The following is a 25,825-nucleotide window of genomic DNA, read 5'->3' on the forward strand; positions in this document are numbered from 1 at the left end:
AACATGATACTTTATGCTAAAAGAAACAACTTTTCTTTTATAAAATTGCATCTAAAGCCTGCGGCACACGATGCTTGTTTTCTTGCTGGATTGCTAGCTGGAATAGAATCTTGCCACCGTGTCAGTGCCAGCATCGCAGCTAATACGGTGGCAAGATTTCTAATCCAGCTAGCTATCCAGCAGGAAAACAGCATCATATGTCGCAGGTTTTACAAGTAGTTTTTGCTGGAGAGCAGGTTGAAGTTATACGAGTAAACGCAAAAATTATTTAACAAATGTAATTTTACTACAGGATAAAGTTGTTCGTTTTAGCATAAAGTATCATGTCCTGTACTCTGAATTTGTAAATTTCGGATTACCCAATATATCATTTTCAAATGACATATGTAGGATATTTAAAACATTTTCATTAATACTCTGAAATGAAAACGTAACATCTCACTAAAAACGAAGACTATTTTGGAGAAATAATTAATTCAATATTAAACTTCATGTTTAAGCTAATTAGAACTGTTGTGTTTGTTTAATGTGTAGATGGATGTTTTTAAATGTCCGTATAAGATGTGATCTTACATGTACCATCTAAGAAATAGAATTATTAAAAAAATATAACAATAAACGTAACAATTGTTTTAAAAAGTTTATCAGTGTGCGATAATAATTCGTGGATAATAAACACTAGTCAACGACGATTCTGGATTGATGATCGTCGATAATAGAATGTTAAATTAAATAACAAATTTCAATCCAAGCTTCGTATGAAGATTGCTAAAGATCTTGTCTTTCACACACGCACTATCAAAGTAAATAGCAATAAATATTTGGTGTTATTTTTACACGATTTGATTTTTAGATCGATCCCATCAGCGCGCAAGAGTTTATTCGAATGTCAGGACGAGATCGTCTCCTTCTAATCTCATGCCCAAACTGATTTCAAGGCTCTTGATTTTGCCCGCTTTAGGCGCTTGCACAACCATCTCCATCTTCATAGCAGATAGCACAACTAATGGTGCACCCTTTTCCACAGTGTCGCCCACTTTTACTCTAATGTCGATCACTTCGCCGGGCATCGGCGCTCCCAGATGATTACTGTCACCTTTCGTTGCTTTTGGATGCACATGCAATTCCTGCACAGAGAATAGAAAAATTCTTATCGTACTTTGTTTAAGATATTCATTTAATCCCAATTTAATTGTAATCTTCTTTTAATTATTTTCACATATAAGGTAATTTTATTTTAATCTCAGTTTAATTGTTATTTAACATTTTAATTTCACTTTAATTATAACTTAATTGAATCACGTGATAGTATATAAAATAATACCGAAAATTTGCGAGTCTCATTTACCTTGACGGCCTCTTTATCTTTGATGAACACAGATCTCAGTTGACCGTTCATTTCGAAAAACACTTCACGTTCACCATTTTTCGTGAGATCTTCTGCAACTGCAAGGGTTTTGATACCGAGAGTTTTGCCCTTCTCAATTGTGACATCGAATACCTCGCCTACTTTAGGCCCCGTGAGAAAGATTCTAGTTTCCAATTTATCTACCGGACCAAATTGTTCCTTGAAGTTCAAATAATCCTTCGTTACTTTAGGGTAGAGCGCGGCCGACATGACGTCCTTTTCGGTAACGTGTGGGTGAAATTCTTTCAATTCCTTCCTCAAGGCATCTAAGTCGAGTGATGCCAAACTCGCGCCTGGTCTGCCTTTCACGCGTGGCATGTCTTTGAGAACCTTCGACCTAATCAAATTACAAACGCAAAATAAATGCAATGAAAGGATTACCGTGAAATTAACATTCGTGTATGCATGCAGATCCTTACCTGAGAGGTTCAGGAAATCCTCCGTGAGGTTCACCAATGGCACCCTGAAGAAATTCGACTACCGACTTAGGGAACGATAGTTCTTCGGCTTTCTTGAGAACATCATCGGCGGCCAATTTGTTTTGAACCATAAATTGTGCTAAGTCACCGACAACTTTGGAGCTTGGTGTAACTTTGATAATATCACCGAGCAAAAGATTAGCTTGTCGATATGCCTTCTTCACGTCCTCAAAGAATTCGCCCAGACCGAGTGAATAAGCTTGGAATTGCAAATTCGTGTATTGACCACCAGGAATTTCGTTGAGGTAGACATCCGCGTTTCCGGACTTCATTGTTGTTGTGCATTCGAATGGTGCATAAAGCGTTCTCGTTTGTTCCCAATATGCGGAATACTCGGAGACATCAGATAGATCCAATTTTGTATCAATGTCCGTTCCTATTATATTAATTGAAAATTTTCCTAGCTTCAGCATTAATCAAATTTTAATATAATTTCCACACACATTTCTTACTATTATATTAATAAATTTAATCTGAGAGAGAGAGAGAGAGACTAAACTAATAAAAAAACATTACAATGTCACAGCAATATAATAACAATTAAAATAATTAAAACGTAATTCAAGCTGTTAGTTATCGAATTCAAATGTCAGTTCGCATTAAAATGTAAAAAATTATCATATATAATATAGATATATGGAAAGAACGGTTTTGCAGATTTAATTAGATATAAATCTGAAAATAATTATATAAGGGCTCAAACTGAATGCTAGAACATCAAAACTTTTTGCTGCCTTGTTCATCACGGTTTAGTTTTCTATCTAATTTATTTTTATAGTCTAACAAAATTATTTTCAAATCTGCATCTAACTAAATTTTTAGATATTTTAGTAAAATCATTCCTTTCGTGTACAAAAGATAAAAAAAATTATATGAAAAATTAATTTACGATCACGCAAAATTAAAAAGTTATTAAACTATACCCTGAAGAGATGCAACAACCGCGCCCATAGAAGGCTGACTGGTCATGCCAGACATGCTATCAACGGCAACGTCTACTACATCGGCCCCACTCTTCGCACAGGCCAACATGGAAGCTACTCCAGCTCCAGCAGTATCATGCGTGTGTATGTGAAGAGGCACATCTGGATGTTTCTGCCTTATTGCGTCGATCAACATTTCGGCTGCTCTCGGTTTAAGCAATCCAGCCATATCTTTGATCGCTAAGATATGAGTACCCACTTTGACTAGCTCGTCCGCTAAGTCGGTATAATATTTCAAGTTATATTTGGTACGATTCGGATCGCTTACATCACCCGTATAGGAAATCGCCGCTTCGACGATACCCCCCGCATTTCCAGCGGCTTCCATACCTGAAAAAAAACTCACGCTCAGAGAAGAAATTTTTACACGAAAATATTCCTATAGTTTACGAAACGACTTTACAGAATAAGCAATGTGAATACACAATTTAGTAACGAAAAAAGTCTTATCAATCTGAACTGAATCTTAATATTTTAATAATATTTTGGCATGAATTTATATATACATATCCAAACTGCACGCCGAAATCATTTTCAGTCTTGAAATGCAATCCTAAACTGAACTGGGACAATAATATCACAAATTAAATTCATAAACAATTTATTGATATTGATGCTACTAAGCATTTTAAAAAGGAATATTTGTTTCGATAATGTTTCCTTATTAATTGCATTATAGTTATATGTATAGTTAAGTTATAGTTTCGTTTTACAAAAACTTACCAACGATAAGATTCGGCAAGTAATTGAGGGAGTCAAATACTCTGAAAATGTCCATTCCGGTTTTCACAGCCAGTTCACAGAACTTGAAGACGACGTTATCAGGATAGTTCGTATACCCGACAGCGTTAGCACCTCTAAGTAACATTTGGAATGGAATATTAGGGATAGCCTTGCGCATATCTTCCAGCCGTTCCCAAGGGCACTCATGAAGAAACCTTAAAGCCACATCAAAGGTCGCACCGCCCCAGTTCTCCAACGAATAAAGATTGTTGAATTTGTGGGCGACGAATGGTGAGATCATCAGCAAATCGTGCGATCGTACACGAGTCGCTAAGAGGGACTGATGGGCATCACGGAACGTAGTGTCCATCAAAAGGAGACCCTTGTGCTGTCTAATAGTTTTAGCGAAAGCTTCCGGACCTTGCTCTTTATAAATATGTCGGAATCCTTTCGGAGGATCCAGAGGTTCTGAAAAGGAGCGCAGAAGAAGATTAGTTTGATGCCTTTTTTAAAAAAAACGGATTGTTATTTGGTACGTGCTGTTGTTAGTAGGCATGAAAAATGTTTATGAGAAGCGGTGAATTATAGATATTTATCGTTGATAAAAAATAAGAATAAGAAATAAATTATTTATAATGTAAATGTGTTTACATAATTATTTACTTAATATTGAGTTGTATTAATAATGGGGATTTATAAATATTTTAAAAGGCATTTTTTATTGTTTTAAATAAATTTAATTTAAAATTAAATTAATTAATTTGAATTAAATATTTATTGTGTTGATTATTTGCTATTAACGCTTTTATACAGGATGTCCCGTAAGTTTTTGCCAAGCGCTTTTGAATAGAGCGGACTAAACTGAGTCGAAAAGTCCTCTATCATTTTGCAATTTTTGCAATAGTTAACAAGATCTTAATTATTAAAAATTATCGAATATTGGTCTTCAATAATTTTTTACTCAAATACTATTAACTTTACAGAAAACCTGTAAGAGACAAAAATTATTTATTTTATTTACAGAATTCTAAGAATTTTTTTGGAATTTTTTATCAACTTTTTTTAGTACTGCATTTTCTTATTTTTACCATGAGAAAATACGGTATTAAAAAATTCTGAAAAAATTCTCAGAACTTTATGAGATGAAAATAAATCATTTTTGTCTCTCGCTGTTTTTCTGTAAAGTTGATAATATTTGAATAAAAAATTATTGAAGACCAATATTCGATAATTTTTAATAATTAAGATCTTGTTAACTATTGCGAAAATTGCAAAATGGTTTAGACTGTTCTATTTACATAAAAACGCTTGGCAAAAACTTACGGGAAACCCTGTATATATAAATGAAATTATATGGAAAATATTAAATATCGAATAAAAATTACAAACATAAAATATAAAGAGCATTCAGCCACGCGCAAGATGTTTTTTGCGAATGTTATATATTTAAAATTCTTACGTTACAGAAACAAATTATAGACGTTTCGGTTTATATCAGGCCATCTTCAATATACAATATAAATAATACAAAAATAGTTCGCAGTCATAAAATTAAAAGAATTGAAATAAATAAACGATCAATGATTCTTAGTCATAAGATTAAAAGAATAAATTAACAATTTTTACTTTTTGTTCGAAGAATAAATTAACAATTAACTTTTTGTTCGAATTACAATCTACGCTTGTGTATATGTTGCCGAAAAATATTTGCTTCGATTCATCCTAATGAGACTTTTATATTGAAAATTATTGCTTCTATTCATCTTAATAAGAGACTTTTATATTGAAAAGTTGTAAGAAACGTAAAAAAGACCTTACGCGTGGCTGAATGCTCTTTATATTTTATGTTTGTAATTTGCAAACCACTAGTAAATTTACAAACGACTAAAAATTCTCGCGTTAAATATTATTTTAAGTATTATACTTTAAATATTGTTGCATTATTAAACATATTTTTTTTATTTTAAAAATGCTTTGAAATTTAGAGTAAGAAAATATTTTATAAGACAGGCATAGCATTTGCAAATTAATATATCGCTATAAATTAAATAATAAATTAATATTTTAATAATGTAGCAGTATATATTTATATTATTGTTAATAGCATTATTATATAATAGCTCATTTAATATTGGTACATTTAATATATTGAATTAATTAATTAAATTTAGAAAAAAACTTGTTTAGAATAAATTCCAATAAACAAATGTCTGCCAATCTGAAAGAACAATAACAAATTAAAAAAAAATTTGTTTATATTATATATACAAAATTTGTTATACTGTACCAGTTTTTAGCTTCTTTCAATCTTCACAATGCTAAATCTTAAAATAATATAAATAAACAAGGCATTACACATATGTAACACTGTAACCATACCTGGTGCGTCGGGATCATTGGTTTCTTCTGCAGCTGCAAGCTTAGCAAAGTCTAAAAAAATTGTCAAACAAAAAATAAAAGCATGCGATAAAGAGTGAAGAGTGTAAAAGAGGGAAATTAATATTTAAAGATGTAAGTCACTATTACAAGAATATGACAATGAATCTTTAAGAGACAAAGATTTTTGGGATTTGTCTCGATTTATTGAATTTATCCCATGTGTAAACGTAGGTAGCGTTTACCGGTGATATACTTTAAATGTAAGTGGGTTTTTTTTTTAATTTTAATGCGAATAGAATATTGAATTATTTTCAAGTAATACTAATCAAGTAAAACAGCATGCTGTATTATTATTTGTTAAAATAATGACAATAAGTAGAGACATATGAAGATGTTTCGTGAGCCCATTTACGAATTCGCAGTGTGCTTAATGTAGCGCGGTGCAATAATTATGTTGGAATTTAGACACAAGAACACACCAAAAAGAAAAAAAAGTAGATTTTTAGAACGGTTAAATCGAATATGCCTATAAACCCAGCAGAAAAGCGTAAACGGTTTGTTACTTGTAAGCAAAAAGGATGTTTACTATTTATTGTATGAATATAATATTTCAAAATTATCGTATAATAAGGTGTTGGTTCGCGTATAGATATATATAGGGCGTATATAGATATATACACGAGTATCAATGCGAGACACTACCGGATCTCTATAGTATCGTGATTCAACATTATTGTTTGCCTTTATTTAAGCCATTAATTACTGATTAATGAAATTCAATAAAAAGTAATGTAATTTAGTACTTTAGTATGTAAAATCGAGTGTTTATAAGTTTATAAGGATTTTAAAAACGAAGGAGAAATTTCATTATGTATTAGAAAACATTAAATTATTTCTTCAGTCATTTGTTAATATTTTTAAAAATTAAAAAGAATCTTTAATTACTTCAACGATTCATAAACATATACAGGACATCTTCTGGAACAAAGACCTATTATGGAATAAAATCGAAATGGATTCCGATCGGAATTATTCAATTATTCCCTATATTTCTATTGTGTTTTCTGGGGAAGACAGAATAATTTTTTCCGATCGGAATGGATTCCGTTTTCCTCAGAAAACACAATAGAAATCTAGGAATAATTGAATAATTCCGATCGAAATCCATTTCGATTTTGTTCCATAATAGGTGCCCATGTTAATTTATAGCAGTCTTTATGTAAACGTTAATCTGATCAGAGAATTAGTAGACATCCCCTAACAAAAAAACAAAAAAAAAGAAAAGTATATAATCCCTGTTTTGCTGATCCATAAAAGCACGTCCTCTGTACGCCTCTGTTCTAAGTACATGGCTAGAATAATTTTCCCACCTAACGTGGACAGTATTTAATTTAATTATCAATATCGGAATTTAATAGGATTGAGATTTAGTTATCGAAATTTTTTATGATGTAGAGTTTAAAGGGTATGTCACCTTCAATTATTGCATTCGTTGGTAAACGATCGTGTACCTAGAGCAATCTGCGGAATATGTGGTTTGATGTCCGCTGGTTTCAGTTGAGTAGCTAATGGCGTGCTTGGGCCATTGACCAGGACGGTACCGAGGTAATTGAGCAATTTCTGGGCTCGATTCTGACTCGGCTGCAACTGAAAAAGCTGAGGATGCTCGTCGATGAAATATGTATCGACAATACCGTTGAGGAACTTTTGATTTTCCAAGACATTTAGTAGAAAAGGTATATTTGTCTTTACTCCTCGCACGCGGAATTCGCGAAGCGCTCGATTCATTTTGGCGCAGGATGACGGAAGATCACTGGCGTGGGCGATTACCTGAGAAAAAAGCAAAAAATATATTATTTATATTCTTTAAATATAGTCTCTAAATTTTTTGAAGTGAAATCTCTCATTCTAAAAAGTGAACATTGAGTCAATCTTGAAAGAGTGATTAAATTTTCAATCTTTAAGAGTGAGATTTATTCTAAAAATTTTTAAAAAGTGGATAGGGTGATACAATTTCGAACATGGTATAATTCTGAAAATAGTTTAATTGTCGATCGAGATTCAAGTTTAGTAATACTGTATAATCTACGTCTACCTAGCTGGCGCCCCCCACTTAATTGGATCTTAATGAAAAAATTATGGAATAATGCGCTATTTATGCGCTACCCATATCCGCAAAAAAAATCCTGTGTATTTAATTTTCCAAATCGGTTGTTTTTAACGGATGGGAGGGCTGATTGACTGCCTACTCAGTCCCCCCACAAAAAAAATTTTTTTTTAGCTAAACGAAATAAGCGCAAAAATTTTTTTTGCGGATATGGGTAGCGCATAAATAGCGCATTATTCCATAATTTTTTCATTAAGATATGTGTGCCAAAAGAAAAAATCAAACTTGAACTTCGAAAGTTGAATTAAATTTTATTTCGTTCAGAATTGTACTATGTTCGAAATTGTACCTTAATATGATAAATGTGTTAAAATTCTTTGCAATTAGGATTATTATCATACCTTAACAAGTAGTGAATCGTAATACGGTGAGATTATAGCACCAGCGAATGCGGAGGCTCCATCCAATCGGATGCCCATACCTTCGCCAGAACGAAAAACTTCTATTCTTCCAGTATCCGGTTGAAAATTCTTAGCCGGATCTTCTGTGGTCACTCGACATTGAATTGCGAATCCTTGAGGTATAATTTTATCTTGCGTCATACTAAGTTCTGGTAGTGTCATCCCTTCGGCGATTCGAATTTGGGATTGCACGAGATCGATTCTGAAAGAATGAAGATGGCAAAGTGACATGTAATGATTGACGCTTGTGTAAAACATCATGCATATTAATGTTACGATTTAATCAGAGAATGGAAGTAACACCCATTACAAGTTATTTTGTTTATAACGGGTTGGTGACAGTGTTATCTTTGGAGAATCAGTAACTAGTAACAGTACACTCAGAGAAAGAAGTTGTATCAGTAACTATAAATTTGTAATGAAATAGCGCCTCAACTATATGCATACGTATTATTAAATTCTAATAAGAATTAGATTAAGTGAACTAAAAAAATATAGTATTATTAACCATATAATCAATTACAAATAGTTAATATTACTATATTTTCTTAGTTCACTTAATTTACTTGTTTTTATTAAAGCTTTATAATATATACATAGTTAATGCATTTCTTATTTATTTTTGTCTTCCAAGTTTGAAACCAACGCTGCGCCTTTTATTGTAAGCTGAATGACTTTAGAGAAAAATTTTTAATGTATTCCTTAAAGTTACCTCAAAAATGATTAGTTACATGATACAGAGTACTTTATTAAAAAAAAGTTTTTGTCTAAATTAGAAAAATGTAATTGTTATATCTATTTGCATGAAGTTCAAGTAACTACTCAATGTAGTTGAGTCACTATTTCACTATCAATTAATAGTGCATACAATCTGTTACTACAATCCGTGACTATATTTTTATAATATTTAGCACTACTTCAGTTTCTATTACTTTGTAAAACTAGTTAACAGGTACTTCAATTGCAAAAGTTGTCAAATTTATAGTTGCCAGAACTATTTTATTTTCTCTCAGTGTAACTATAGTTATTTAAAAATAACTATTTCTATTTCCTGCATTTAATTATTTAAAAAAAGTAGAAGAGAAAATGACGAAAAAATACGTAAAGATATTTATCGTTTTTTATGTCTATTTCATTACCCTGTTATTTCCTCGGTTACTGTGTGCTCAACTTGTAATCTGGCATTGACTTCAATAAAGTAAAAATTTCCAGATTCATCAACCAAGAATTCCACAGTACCGGCATTCGAATAACCAACATGTTTTGCTAATTTGACGGCATAGTCAGTCATTTTCTCTCGAACCTTAGACGACAATGCTGGAGCTGGCGCAATCTCGACAACCTGCGCATTTTATAAAAGTATTATAATAAAACTTTGATATTCAAGTTTTTATATCAATCGAATCAATCTTGGTGTGATATTACGTTTATAATATAGAAATGTGATAGGCTTGTTTGGACCGCATTTTACGATATCTAGATATTATTTATTTTGAGAACTTATATAAACCTGCGGACTACAATCATGAATCTCGTGTGGTTGCGTCATTGTCCTTGTTTCGAATAAGACGAACGAACGTCATCGCGGTGAATGTACATTGTTTTTAGGATTCATGCATCCTTGAGAAAGCCTTGAGGAGAAAAAAACTCGACAAATTTCATAGAATGAAGAAATTGGTCAAATTAAAAACTCTATTATGTTTAGCGAATAACAATTTTAACATACATCTTACATTTTGACACAATATCTACATATAATGCTATTCCTTAAAATAGAAATAAAAATCTGTTTGACAGATTTAAATGAGAACAGCAACTATTCTCCACTATTCTCTCTTAATAATATTATTATATATTGATTATTGAATATTATATTTAATAATCAATATTCCAATCATGATGTTTTTAACTGATTGTTACGTGTACTAAATTAAAATTAACCAGAGTACTGACCTTTTGATGACGACGCTGCACGGAACAATCGCGTTCATATAAATGTACAACATTGCCAGCATGATCTCCAAGTAATTGAACTTCAATATGACGTGGTCTCTCAATGAATTTCTCAATGAACATTGCGCCATTTCCAAAAGCAGCCGCCGCTTCGGAAGATGCACGATCAAACATCTCACGGACCTCCTCCATTTGTCTTACAACTCTCATACCTATAAAAATTAATTAAGATGATTTCAACGTTGCTCTGAAGAAGACTTGAACAGAGCTAAAACATGTAAACATGTTTGCTCGTATTATATTAACTAAAAAAAAAATTTTTAGCTCATCTAAAATCGTATACTGCTTCTTAATTGCCTTTCTTGTTTCGATCTTTTTTTTTTTCTTATATCTATACAATGACAAAATTTTTTAATAATGTTATATTTGCATACGTATATAATTAATTTTAAGAAACATTGATAGAGTTTCATAAAACTTGAATCCATTCCTTAAATATTAGTTAATAAAATTGAAATTTTCATCTTTAATATACGATATGTATTTTACAAATTAACGCTAACTATGAAATCATCTTATTATATCAAAGTAATTAATAAATTTAGTATGCAAACTATCTATGGCTACGTTTACATACGTGCTCTTAGTCCGCGATCTATACGATATGTGTCTTTGTTTAACGTACAGGATAAATAAGGATATCTATTGTATAGGTCGCTGATTAAGCGCACGGTGTAAACGTAGCCTATTTCTTTTCTACTAAAAAATATAGTAATATATATAAATACGTACATGAACATTTAAAATTTATAAAGTCATATTGATATGACAGATAATACGAAGAAAATATTTTTCTATCTTATGAACAAAAAATGAAATCATAACATATTTATTTTTATTATTATTCTCTCTCTCTCTCTCTCTCTCTCTCTCGGTAAAGTGATTTATAATTTGATAGCCCATATATGTCTGCGTTGATAAAAAATTTTATTTTAACAAATATGAACTTTTAATTATATTAGAAAAACACACCATTTCCAAATTATTTCAACATTACTATAATTAAACAAAAATTTTTTTAGATATTTTACATAATATACTTAAATATCATAACATAGTTAAATATCTATTATTAGGTTATACATTTTTTGTCCAGCAGACTCTGTAAGTCGTTTTGCCATTGCAGAGTAACTTGCCATAAATGTAGTTTGAGTGTCGACAATGTTGCATTGTTCGATAACGAATAGACGCGTTTTTCAAACACGTAAAACATTATTCAACGGAAAAAAACATTCTTTGTCCATATGATATATATTTACGATCTTAGTGGCTACAGCCAATTGTGTTGCTTTACGGTAAATTTAGCTTACGTATGAATAACGTGTATGCAATAGTATAAAACTTTTCAAATAAATCTGATAATGCCAACATATCGAATTATTTTTGCAATAAAGCAGCAAATTTTAAATTACTTTTAGTAGAAAGAGAGTTTATAAATCTATTGCACCTGTTTTAAGATTTAAAATTTATAGTATTTTAATTTTTTTTTTATAGCAGTTTTGCGATGTTGCTAATATTTCTTTTATATTTAAGTAAATTAAAGCGCTATGACTATGTATTAGTTCTTGATGTCTTAGACATACCTCGTCCTCCACCTCCATACGCTGCCTTAAAGATAACCGGAAGACCGTGCTTCATGCAGAATTCCATCGCCTCATCAGAACTTGTTACTGGCCCATCTGTTCCCGGGACGATGGGTACTCCAGCTTGAATCGCGGCTTGTCTGGCAGCCACCTATCAATTAAATTGTATTATATTGTGTCTTTATTCTAAGATTGTTGGAGAATTTTGTAACTAAAATTAATTAAAGTCATTTCTAGAATGTTATCTGTGGTGAGCAATTCTATAAATTTTCGATGTTTTATATTACTGCGCGCTTAGGAATTTAAAATCCGAAACATAACAACTTTCCAATACAAATATAAGTATTTAAAACTCGAACAAGCAAGTGAAAATAACTCCGCGGTTTTTCTTTGCGTTTTCTTGTGAAAAGTTTATTCTTTAATTTCTTATATTAATCTCGTACGTTTCAGCTCATTTTGAGCCATTTTCAACGAATAATGTTTGAATGTTCGTGCTTAATTGTTTCGCATAGTATTCATTACTGGTTCGCAACGGGTATAATAATATTCTACCTTGTCTCCCATTTGTTGGACGACTTTAGGACTAGGTCCAATGAATCTGATGCCTGCATTAGTAACCGCTTGAGCAAAGTCTGCTCTCTCAGAAAGGAATCCATAACCAGGATGTATAGCGTCGACATTGTTTTCTTTGGCTACTTGGATAATCTCAGGAATATTCAAGTAAGCTTGAACGGGTGGTAATCCTTTGCCCACTAAATAACCTTCGTCTGCTTTCTGACGGTGCATCTGCATTTTATCCTGCTCCGAGTAAATTGCTACGGAGCGAATGCCGAGTTCCGAGCAAGCACGAAATACACGAATGGCAATTTCTCCTGAAATATTATTTATAAGTTAAAATTTTACACAAAATTATAAAAAATTATATGACTTAAAATTAGACATTATAGTGCTCGTTTTATTAATTTTTTGTTACAATTTTATATTAACTGTATTTTCAAAACTGGCTTATCTACACGGAGAGAATTTTCTTTTAAAATTTACCCTGAAAATATGACAGTCGTGGGACAACATTGTATTTCGAAGATTTTTACCATGCACTTCAGTAAAATTGATCAAACTTATTTTAAACTTTATTGTAGTTTTATTAATGAATGAGAGGGTTTTATGTTAAAATTCTTCAAAATACAATGTTGTCCCACGACTGTCATATTTTCAGGGTAAATTCTAAGAAAAAATTCTCTCCGTGTATTTAATGTTAAAAATTAAGAAAATGAAGAAAAGATGATCTTTAATAAAATTTTTGTTAGAGAAAATTAATTTCAATTTGTTTAACTTATCTTTAAAAAATTTATATAGACAGTAATATTTTGAAAAGTATATGCGCATAAAAATTTTTGAAAATGAGTTAAACAAATTGAATTTAATTATCTCGAAAGTTTATTTTTATTTTTTTTTAATATTAATATTCATATGAAAATATTTAAAATAATTTCAAAACATTTTTTATTAGTCACATAACAGATTTAGAATGGCAATATAAATAGAAATATGTGAGCTATGGAGTTCATTGAAATGTATTACGATTACGATATGAGTAAATTATGGTATACGGTTTAATTTAATGGAATGCCTAAGATATACTCGATTCTCGATCCTAATAAATAAAGAATAACGTTGTTTCTTGTGTTGATTAATCACACAATCTTATCCTATAAAAATCAATAGGTCATTGATAGCATTCATTAATCCATCAATTCAAGCAACGTCGGTACATCACACCCAGTGAAAGTAATGATGATTGCTTTCAATGAAAGTAGCAATTATTTGAAATGTGTGTGTATTAATTTTTTTCTACTACTTCCTTAACCTGTTATTAACAAATTTCTATATATACATTACAAGTAAAATATCACAGTATATTTTTTATTGAAAAATACAATAAAATAAAAAAGGCCCAAATTTTTGGCATATAACTATATATGTGTGTACGTACAGTGTTTGTAATTTATTAAAATATTAAGTAATAATGAAGCATTAATAACAGAAAATTGTCATCGACAAGCGTGTTAATGAGTTTATGATATTATCAAGAATGAATTTGTAATTATGCACGTGATATACCGTTGTCTTATCTGTTTTCTTCACGAGATATATGTTTCTTTATCTCTATCTGAAAGATAGAGGATCTTTCATATCCTTTGTAGAAAAAAATTTTAATAATTTACATTAAATATTTAGTTAATAATTAATATTTATTAAACTTATAGAATATTTAGCTACGGAAAAAATAATGTAATAAACATATATTAAAATATTGAAATATTTTTTTTCTTTTTAATTCAGTGTTTAAAATATTTTTTATATACATTATTTGATATGTATAATAATAATGATGATATAATGTTAATATATGTTTTTTGCAACGTATTGAAGATTACAAAAGATAAGTACTATAATTTAACAAATTTAGTAAAAGTGACTTTTTTATGGTAATTTTTTAAAATATCAATTTAAAAAATCTTGTGTATATATATAGTGTTACTTTACCAAAAGTTAATAACAATTTACTCACCTCGATTGGCAACGAGGACACTTCTGATTGGTCTGTATTCTACATCTGTGCGGAAATATCTCGTGGTAATTTTCCATATTTGTAACACAGTTTTATGTTTATTTAGTGTCCGATGAGCACGCATGGAATGCATTTTGTTAGTTGTTTTTATTAAGCGTTCACACAATATTCACAGAATTATTCTTCGTTACTTTTGTTCGAGAATGGCGTATAAAAAAAGCTAAAAGATAAACTTCCACACTTTATCTTCTTAAAATGAATTATTTCCCTATTGAAATTGTTTAGGTCGGTTTAAATATTTTCAAATTAATTCTCGCGTTTTAAAACAGCACTTTTCGTTTCTGTCTCGGTCTTCGTTCGAGTTCGAATTCCAAGTAGTCTTCGTATGATCGCGATAATTATGTCTTTTGGAGTTATCGCTAGACGCAGCTTTCAATTTGTTAGAATATTCGTTCTACGGCACGTTTTTATCATATATTTAAATCGTTTTCTTGTCTGTTTTCCTGAAATAACACTTTGATATTCCGTCAATTATTTTTGGTATTTCTGAAACAGATAAATTCCATTTTCTTTTAGTACAATTATCACAGTAATTATTCTAAGTTATAAGATTATTGCGAATTAAATTAACAAGTTAAAAACTTAATTTTTTTATACTTTTATATTATTTTTAGAGAGGAAGGATTTTGTTAAAACAACCCATCAGTACCTTTAATAAGTGATCGGTAAATATGTGACAACAAATTTTGTTTGTTGTGATTGCTGCTATAGTCTGCTATATCAACCAATTATTAGTAACAGAAGCAAACTATATAGAATCTAACCTATCTTTTGGATAGACTTTGGATTCGTTTACATAGAAATCGTAGATAATCGTGGAGTCTTAAGTCGTAGGAAACTGACCAAGCATGGTCAAATGTAGGAAGAATACTTGACTAAAATTGGTCAATTTCTTACGATTTGAGACCCTGCAACCGTCTACGACTTATATATATATATATATATATAATAAATATCACATTTGTTTTCCCTTGATTTGTTTCTATAACAAAATCATTTGTCTCAGTGTACAACAAAGATAATTTGTCTTTTTGATAAATTACAAATTAACAAAAAACTAATAAGTTTTTACAGACTCCTTTAATTAAAACAATTAATAAAACTATAAAATATGTATTACAGGCAATAGGAGTCGATGCTGGTTATCAATTAGCGCAATTTTTCTTAATACTAAAAATATAAACCTTTATAACTTTGAACGTTTCCATTCGTGGTTTGAGTCTTCATCAGCAATCTTTCACTCTAGCGCAACGATTAGATTGCATGACAAAATGATATCTCCAACGTTTTTCCTCTCAAAAATTGAACCGTTTACTGTTGTGAGGTAAGTTACATACTTACAAAGTTAGAAAGCTGAGTGGCAATGAGAACTCAAGCTAAAATTATATGAAAGATTAAATTATCGTATGTATAATTTGAAAATTAATAATCACCTCACCTCACACAGTCGACGCTTCTACACTGAACAATGAATCTCACTTATGTAACATTTTGTAACTCGTTAATATGTTATAAATTATCGTCAAATTTTAAAAAATAACTGTGAGAACAATATGTGTCTTGTCATTTCGACAGTCGGTTAAATAATGATTGCTAAACAAGTAACATAGCGGTCAATTTGAAGACAAACAAGTTTATGACATATACCTATTATATTACGAACAAACCTTAAAGTTTATTGAGAATTTCAATGTACGCATGATTTAAACCAATGGTATCATGCTGTAGATTCAGCCCATTGGTCTGTCGATTAATATGCATCATCTCTGATATTAACCTTTTGTTATAATAATTTTCTACATCCAAAATCTCTACGTTTTGCCAATCAAAGTCATGATCGTTTTGCAACCTATGTTCTGTGATCACTGAATGAGTGGATGTTTTACTATGGATATGCATTTTGTGTTCAGAAAGTCTGGTTTTTAATTTTCTCCCTGTTTGTCCCACATAGACATTGTCTTTTTGAAAAATACAGATTTGTCTTGAATGTATTGAAATATGAAGACAAACTTTTCATTATTAAAGAAGTAATATAAAATAAATAAGCGATAAAATCTGTGAAAGATCGAATAGTATCGTAACACTTGCTTTATCCGTAAATTGGCTCATTGACGCATCTGTGACATTGAACGTAATACTGCATCGGATAAGCTGCGAGCGCAACTAAATTAGAGCGCTAGAATAGTATTCACTTACTACGTATGATACATCATATAGCATTTGTTGACTTATGTTTTCGGTATGTCAGCCAACTGTTGGAGTCACGTGCAATATTTGCATTATTTAGGGCTGGTTGTTCCATCTTCGAATAAACTATGTGATAATTTACCTACTGAATAAACAAAAGAGCAAAGAATAAGAGCATAAGAGAGTAAAAGAGTAAGACAATAAGCTAAAGTTTACCGTAAGATGGAACAATCATCCAGCCTTACTTACTGTAGAAAATACGCAGTATAAAGGCAATCTAGCGGAAATTTCAAACTTTATGTCAAGTGAATAATTTATCACTATCGATTGAATTAAACATATCATAAATAAATTATCGCTGCGTGCATCAATTGATTTTTTATATACATTCAGAATGTGTTTAGATAATATTGCACTAGTTTATGATGACAATTATGCATTCTGCATCGACGTGATCAATGGTCAACGACCATTCACTCAATAATATTATACCGTTTCATGGCTTTGACATAGAAACAGCTGTTTGAAATTCTTTTTCATGATAAAAAATATTTTTATGAGTTAATTATCACAAATATGTTTTATGTTCTGCAGTGACGTAGAACATGTTAACATATCAATGTCAATCAAAGATCGCCATGTGATAAATTGATCAAATAGGTATATCATGAAAGTAATAAAAATAAATTTATAATTTTTACTAATTCGTATCACTGGTTTTTGCTTATATTATCGTTTATATCTCATAAAAAATAAAGGTTTCTGCAAACAAATGACTGATAAATATATAGTGTACCGATTACTCACACATGCGATGTAAAATATACTGCAACGTAATTACAAGTCAGTAAGATAAAATCGTTTCATGAATAAATTCTGCCGTTTGCTAAATATCGCGATAGCAGAAATGCAAAGAAACGGAGTAATTTAATTGATCGAATGTTAATTTAGCATACACTAAATTGATAATTATAGAACTACATTAAAAGAATTATTTAGATCAAAATATTTTTTAGCATTTTTAATTAAATATACATAAAAATTTGCAATTAATTATGAAATTTTTATTCATATTTTTAATAAGTACATGTATTTGTCTGAACGTTTTATTTGCTAAATATTTACTTTATATAAAATTTAGCTGATTTACACTTATTTAGTTGATTTTCTACAAGCAATAATATGTTACGCTAGCTTATCAGACGAAACATATTTTAATTAAGTGTTAGTTAAATATCTCCCGATATACCAAATATATTGAATACAATTTACAAAGCAACTCATAACAGTATTTTTATGCATGGTAAACGTATATATACATTATCATTATCTATATTATGAAACCGTATAAGGAAATAGGATTTATTTTCGTGTCTCCAGACATCGATGATTCATATCGTCTCAAGTCGGTTTGCTATACGTGTGATATACGTGATAACAAGAGAAAATGGCGCTTTTAACACGAATTACCGAAAAATCACTTGTCACGTCGATAAGACGCACATCTGAATATCGATCAATAGAATGCATTCATAATTGTCATTTGTAATTACAATACGGATTATGTATTCGCTAGTAAGAGCTGAAATCTAATCTACGCGCAGTTAATAAAAATTACTTCGACATCTCGTCTGCCATCAACGGAAGAAACTCTTGAGTTATGAATATAAATTTGTCATCCTGATGACTGAATATAGCCGGGGAATTCCGATCCAAAATTTTATATATGTTTTATGTATCAAGTTATAATGTATACATATATTTCAGTAATATAATTGTCCAGTAACACACGGAGAATAATAATTTAGAGATGGATACCTTCCAAGACTATAGTAAAAATATTCTAGCTATTTTTACCGAATTCGTGATCAATTTTATTTTGCCTAAAAATAAAAATATCGGAGATTTAAGATAAAAAGTACATTATGATTATAGTACATCATTTCAAGTGACTATTATCTTATAGTATTTAAAATTTACTTTACTGCATAGTTATTTGTACTCGTCAATCTTAAAAATAATACTATTTCCTTTACTATAAGACTTATAGTAAGATAAATTATACTTTCAGTAAAGTAAATTATACTTACAGTAAACTAAATCGTACTATTTTCAAGATTGACGAGCACAAATAACTATGCAGTAAAGTAAATTTTATAAATGCTAAAGAAAAAATTGTTGTCAATACAGTAAGAATGATTATCATACGACAATCTCATTTACCAGAAATGTAAAGAAAATTTTACGTACTCGTAAGTAGGCACGTATCCCTATATGAACTTGATATAATTCCATAAAGTTTACTAGAATTCTAGTGGTATTTACTGTACATTTTTCTCCGTGCACGCTAAATAAATCGCGATTTGTGGCAAACTCTCTTAAATGGATGATAAACCAATTAAATTATATTAGATAATAAAATAATGAAAAAATATTATTTTTATTATATAATCGCATTTTTTATTTTATTAACGTCAAATTCTTTTTTTCTATAATATACTTTAGTTTTGCATTATTATGCAAAATATATTTGTATGAAAAATAATGTATAATTATTCAAAAATATTGCAAAAATTAATTAGTTAAATTTTATGCATTAGTCATTTATATGTCTTAGTAAAAGTTTATATTAACGAAATATGTGGAACAGAATTTCTGGACTAGATCTCGTATTTACATTATGTACTGTGTTTTTGCTGAATTACTTATAACCACGCGATCGAACTTTCGGAATTCCGTCGGACGAGTAGGACTTTCGACTGAAAAATGCCTGTTCATTTTCGCAAGACCTTTGTCCCGAATGTAATCTCGATCGACCTCACACTCTTTGATTGGCGTAAATGAATTGCTCTGTCTGGTGCGACAGTTACGAAATCGAGATATCTATAGTGAACTATTCACCCTTTGCTCACATAACACGCGTCGTTCTAGTTTTATTATTTTTTTTCTAATGTGTACGTAATATAAAGAGAACGACGCGAGATCCTTTTTGAAAATATAATTCATATACATATAGGGTGTCTCGTAAGTTTTTGCCAACCGCTTTTGTATAGATAGAGTGGACTAAACTGACAATGAGTCAAAAAGTCCTCTACCGTTTTGCAATTTTCGCAATGGTTAACAAAATATTAATTACTAAAACTCGTTAAATATTGGTTTTCCATAATTTTTTACTCAAATACTATCAAAACTTTACAGAAAAATAGCAAGAGACAAAAATTGTTTACTTTCTTCTCATAAAGTTCTGAGAATTTTTTTAGAATTTTTTAATACTGTATTTTCTCATGTTGGTAAAAATAAAAAATGCAGTATTAAAAAGTTAAAGAAAAATTTTGAAAAAATTCTATAAGAAGAAAATTAATGATTTTTGTATAATATCGTATAATAATATCTGCATGCAGACTGTGCATTTATGTATGTTATCATTGTTAGAAATTATAATTACACAACCATTGATCTAGCAATAAATAAAATAAAACAATACGATTAACATACTAGTGATAAGATAGTTGAAAAATTCAATGAATGTTGTATATATCTAATCTTTAATAACACTAATAATACACGCGTTTGTCGAAAAAGAGGAAATGTAATATATATATGTCTAAAATGTAATAAAAATTAAAATAAGATTTTTATCATGAAAAAATTTTTTAATTTAAATATTAAATATCTAGAAATTCTTCAGCAAAATAATTTTTTTAAATATAATACGCTTCCGTGCGTTCATCTTTTTAACCTTATTACAACATTAAACATTATCAAAATTTTAATACAAATATAAGTTCAAAGTGTTTTGTTATGTCACTATTATTGTACATACATGGTTTAGGAACATAATCTTCTCGTAGACTACAATTGATATAAATTATATTTAATAATATCCGTAGTATATCGAATGTTGTCACAATTTGCATGAAGGCGACCTTGCGGTTTAATTAACGTCTCTGTTTGGAATATTAAACAGCTTTAAATATTAAAAAATAAATATCTTACATCGCTTATTAGTGATTATTATTCAATTTGCAATCAGTGCACAAATAAATAAATGAGAAATTAATTACTGCATGCTACAAATCATAACGGTAAAAGACTTAGAATTACCTGATCTGTTTTCTATATCTACAATATAATTACAGAATAGCAATTCAATTAGACGATAACGACCGATAGTTGGCTTCATTTTCTCCAATTAACTTTTTAAGGTTTAGGTACGAGGATGTAATCGAGTTCCTATGTGTGTCAACTGTCGCATGTCTTGTGTACCTGGTTGCTTCATACATGAGTACATAAAAAGCGAACGTGGAAAAACATTTCACACTTTCACTTTTATCGATTGGTTTTATCAAGATTTCGTCATTGCGGTACAGATTTAAATCAGGGCAATGCCAAGATAATTAAATTATAAGATGACAAGAGTCGATGATTATCAAATGATAATCAGGTTTATCATTGATGTGCAACGCGTTAGTTATTGAATTATTGGAGGACATCCATTTGTTAGTGAGAAAATGGGGTATGTAAATGCATATGTACACTAGCATATTTTTAAACCACATCAATCCGTAGCATCGTGCTTTTAGAAACAACTGATCCATTATCTATATACATAAACTTCAGCATAACAAATGTTTTTATATAGCTATTTACAACAATACAAACAAATTATATGAAATTAATGTATACCGAAATGAATAAAATACTTCTTCCCAAGAGGGATTTATTCATTGTGTTGGGTGAGTGCAAAAATTCGTGCCCGATTTATTATTCAAAGTTCAAACAGCTGCAATTTTGTTAAAAATAAACGAAATTTAAATTTGAAGAAAGGAAAATTTTAAAGCTTAAAATCTCTACTTTCGAATAGTTACTATATTTTTTTAATTTATGTGAGTTTTGTAATTTTTACATATAGAAAACTACGAGTTAAACAAAACGGAAATTTTTTTCTTTACTTTGTGGCCTGTCAAATATCCAAAAAAAAATTTGCAATTTTTTAATTTCTAATGTAAAAGCTTAAAGTTTTCCCTACAAAACTGTTTTTAATAAATGTGCCTACGATTTTTTGTTACTGATTGTGAGTTGTTGCGAATTAAATAAAAAGGATATTTTGACTTTGATTTTGTGTGTGTGTATGTGTGCGCGCGCGTTTTTCCACGTTCGCTTTTTATGTACATGTATGAAGCAACCAGGTACACAAGACATGCGACAGTTGACACACATAGGAACTCGATTACATCCTCGTACCCAAACCTTAAAAAGTTAATTAGAGATAATGAAGCCATCAAACCATCACAATTTTAAAAATCAGGTTCTTAAATTCTCCCTATCAGATAGAGTAAGATTTAGATTATATTTTATTTTTAACATAAATAGCAGCTGTTTGAATTTTGAATAATAAATTAGGCACGAATTTTTGCACTTACCCAATAGAATAAATATCGCAATAATTATATTTTTTTATTTTATTTATACTAAAATTATTATAATGAAATTAAAATTCAATTGAATAACGATTATGTTTCTAAAATGTATTAAGAACACGATTATGAATTACATACCTATTGAACTGCATGAGATTAATAAAAAATAAAGAGAAGTACATTTATTGAAGTGCATGAGATATATCAAAAATAAAGAGAAGCACATTTTTTCCACGTGACTTTCTGTGATTTGCATGAATCGCAATTTGCTTTGGAGGAAAATATTTAATATATACTAATAATAGCTGAGAAGAGAGTAAATAAAAATAAATTACGCTACATATATAACTAGAGTTCATTGGCATCATTTCTTGGCAACTTTATAAGAACGATTATAACAAGAGTGGGTCAATATGTACTCTAGAGGTGTATTGATTTCTCATAATGAGAACCTCACCTAGAATCTATCTAAAAGTTGATTTATCATCTTTATTTGTACATCGACATAAGATTATCCTAGAAAATATAATTTATTAATAATATTAATTACTAAAGATCTGTTGTTGCTTCTTTGTAATAAGTTAAAAAATATATTGATAATTATGGCAATTAAAGAATGATTTACAAAATCAGAAAATGCAGAAAATGACGTAAAGAAGAAAGAGTCGGGAGATAATGAATTAGAAGAATATCAAATGATTTACATACACAACATGAGGCGCACGTGCTGTCTGCAGTTTCCACGATGCGTCAGTCGTGCGTACACGAAATACGTTGAAATGAAGGTCATCTCATCAGATGAATTGATAGTCTATGTTTATTATCTATAATTTATTCATTACAATCATTAAAAAAAGGAAAATATTGACTAATTCCATACCTTGTCTATCATATTCAAACATTTCATTCCTCATGCATGATTCACAAGTACAAATACGTTTTTAGCTATAGTCTATGATTGACTAAATCAGTTCTCTAAAGAATTGAAATATTTTGAAATTATGTTTGACGTAACAATGAAAAATTAATAATTAAAAATTAGTTTACAAAAAGACGTCAAATTTTTGTTTCTTTTTTTAAAATTAACATTTGTTTTTTCCAGTGGAATTTGAAACATTCAATTTGATTTATTTTTATTTTTATTTTATTTTACAAGCTAATCGGGCAAATCTAGCGCTAGAGATGTAACGATAGTAAACGTAACGATAGTAACGTATCCGTGCATATACATATAACTTTGAAAAAATTAAATCAGAAAATTATCTTACTTTTTTCTTTTTTTTTTTATAAAAAAATAATTATTATAACATGTATTTTTTATAATTTTTATATCTAATAACGGAAGGATGTTGCAAATTACTTTCCTTTTGCAAATTTTTATCAAACATTATGTCAGTAAACGACTTCTTAATTTTTTTATCGCAAACACAAAAACTATTACATAAGGATGGAAACAGGTTATGCAAATTATTGTCTGACTGCACTATGTATTATCACGTTCGTTTCTTTCTTAATGTTTGAATTCTTTAAAGATGATACATCTCGATCATTCGGAAAATATTCAAATCTAACAAACGTCTATTTTTGCTCTTGTGTGATAAGAGCATCATTTCTTTGATACATGTTTGATATTAAAGAACGCGATCTTTGACCCTGCATTAACATGGCGAGCCGTTATAACTGCCAAGATTTGCCATTCTCCACTATAATGCATCAGCTTTTATGACTTTGTACAAATTAATGTTAATACGCACTTGTGCGAATGTGAGTGATATAACTCTCAGTAACGTAATCTTAGACATTTCTATCGCAAAGAAAATTGTTTACTATTGTATTCAATTTTTTAAGTTAAGTCTATTGTCTACAATGAATAAAAGTTTATTACATTTTAATAAATATTTTTTTCAATATTTGTAAGGAAACTTACAGCAAACAAATGTTTACTCAATGAAAAAAATTATAGTTAAATCAAGTTAATGGTTCTTGTAACAAATATACGTTAATATTCAGTAAATGTTTACTTATAAATATTTAAAGAAATATTTATTAAGATGCAATAAATTTTTTCAGTGCTGTGTGAATTATATATTTTCACACACTATTATATTTACAAATATCGATCTTCAAAATTAGAGTAAAATTCACGAAAAACATATAATCAATAAACTACGAAACATATCAAAGCATACTTGTGATAGTGTAATTGGTACAAAGGACAGCTATTTTAATACGATATTATAATACAGAAATACCGAAATTTTTTCTTTTAAATTCAAAACTTTAAGATTAATTTTCAATATATATAGAATTTTATAATAGGTTTTATTTATATAAGATAATAAAATATTAATTCCTCTTCAGAATTCCTAAACTATCTTAATATCTGGATAGCATTTAATGATTTAATGAAATATTGAATATATTCTAATTGTGAATCTTATTTTTCCCCTGAATCGTTATTTCATTACAATTACTAATTAAAAATATTATGACAAAAATTATATAAGCAAGTCGAAAACAGAATAGATTTATCACACATCCTTTATTGACGCGATGTCAGTGCAGTATTCACAAAATAAAAAGTCGCATATAACTGATCGAACAATTAATTTTCTTTTTTCTCATTACAAAACCATCAACGTCACACTTTTCCACATATTACGACACATGGTTTGGTACACACTCGGGGTTCTCAATGAGATTATACTCCGGTTTCGATGAACCACTATCGAACACATCGATCAGGTCATACTAACGACATGCCAGTCGAGATAAACGTACAGTGGATTTTGTCGATTTCAGTCAGTAATTCGTGTACTTACTGTGTTGCTCGCCAGGAACGAGATATAGCCTAGACTCGTCCGGCTGAAGTCTAAGCCGCACTGAACAGTCTCTCTGGCACACGCGCTCGACGTGTACAGAAATAGAGGCGATTGGCAGTCAAACCTGCGCCTTGCGCTGCGTCAGAATATCTGTTTAACAAGACGGTTGAGTGTACTGCTGCCATCTTCTGGTGGAAATACTTGTTAAAAGTTTCCTAATATATATATTTCTTATTTATCAATTAAGAGTTAGATATTTTCTTTTTTCACGTTTGTCTTTCTTTGCTTTTAAAATAAAATAAACATTTATAATCTGGAGAAGAGAAAAAAGAAAAATTCTAAGTAGAAAAAAGATAAACTTTGCTATGATTTAATTGGGGAATGAAGACATAAAAACAAGGCGAGACATTTATTAAATCATCGTAATTAAAAGATCGTAATTGCTAAAAAGATAATTCATTTTTTCTCTAGTATTTTAATTATCTCGTTTGATTTTATATATAATATATAGTCTACTGATTCATTCTGTTATTTGGATATCTAAAAATAAAATTGCAATGTAAATTAAACAGTTTTAGATAAATTCTGTTCTTTAAAAAATTTTAAATTAAATTTTTAATTAATCGTT

The 25,825-nt window shown here is 29.7% G+C and overlaps 1 protein-coding gene across 3 annotated transcripts; it reads right to left on the minus strand.

The window, feature by feature from the left end:
- Positions 1-833: 833 nt before the first annotated feature.
- PCB (Pyruvate carboxylase) lies at positions 834-25,306 on the minus strand. 3 transcript variants are annotated; one of them, XM_018518720.1, is made up of 14 exons: positions 25,198-25,306; positions 14,709-15,254; positions 12,689-13,008; positions 12,137-12,287; positions 10,494-10,705; positions 9,680-9,882; positions 8,481-8,742; positions 7,484-7,802; positions 5,973-6,023; positions 3,594-4,061; positions 2,811-3,200; positions 1,828-2,263; positions 1,349-1,745; positions 834-1,127 (listed from the first exon to the last, which is right to left on the minus strand). In XM_018518720.1, the coding sequence occupies exons 2-14, from the start codon at positions 14,839-14,841 to the stop codon at positions 879-881; spliced, it is 3,591 nt and encodes a 1,196-aa protein (XP_018374222.1). In that variant the 5' UTR covers positions 14,842-15,254; positions 25,198-25,306; the 3' UTR covers positions 834-878. The 3 variants fall into 3 exon arrangements, with proteins under 3 accessions (XP_018374222.1, XP_018374223.1, XP_018374224.1); XM_018518721.1 differs by lacking the exon at positions 25,198-25,306 and adding an exon at positions 23,084-23,152; XM_018518722.1 differs by lacking the exon at positions 5,973-6,023.
- Between the last annotated feature and the right edge of the window lie 519 nt (positions 25,307-25,825).

This window comes from Trachymyrmex cornetzi, unplaced genomic scaffold (genome assembly GCF_001594075.2).
Source record: "Trachymyrmex cornetzi isolate Tcor2-1 unplaced genomic scaffold, Tcor1.1 scaffold78, whole genome shotgun sequence".
Classification (NCBI taxonomy): domain Eukaryota; kingdom Metazoa; phylum Arthropoda; class Insecta; order Hymenoptera; family Formicidae; genus Trachymyrmex; species Trachymyrmex cornetzi.

Bases quoted from the DNA above. Each gene is read 5' to 3' on its own strand.
- PCB (XM_018518720.1), bottom strand. From the start codon at position 14,841: ATGCATTCCATGCGTGCTCATCGGACACTAAATAAACATAAAACTGTG. The intron at 6,024-7,483 runs GTACACGATCGT...CAATTTTTTTAG, and splicing joins TATTCCGCAGATTGCTCTAG to ACTTTGCTAAGCTTGCAGCT. The intron at 3,201-3,593 runs GTAAGTTTTTGT...GTTTTTTTTCAG, and splicing joins CTTGCCGAATCTTATCGTTG to GTATGGAAGCCGCTGGAAAT.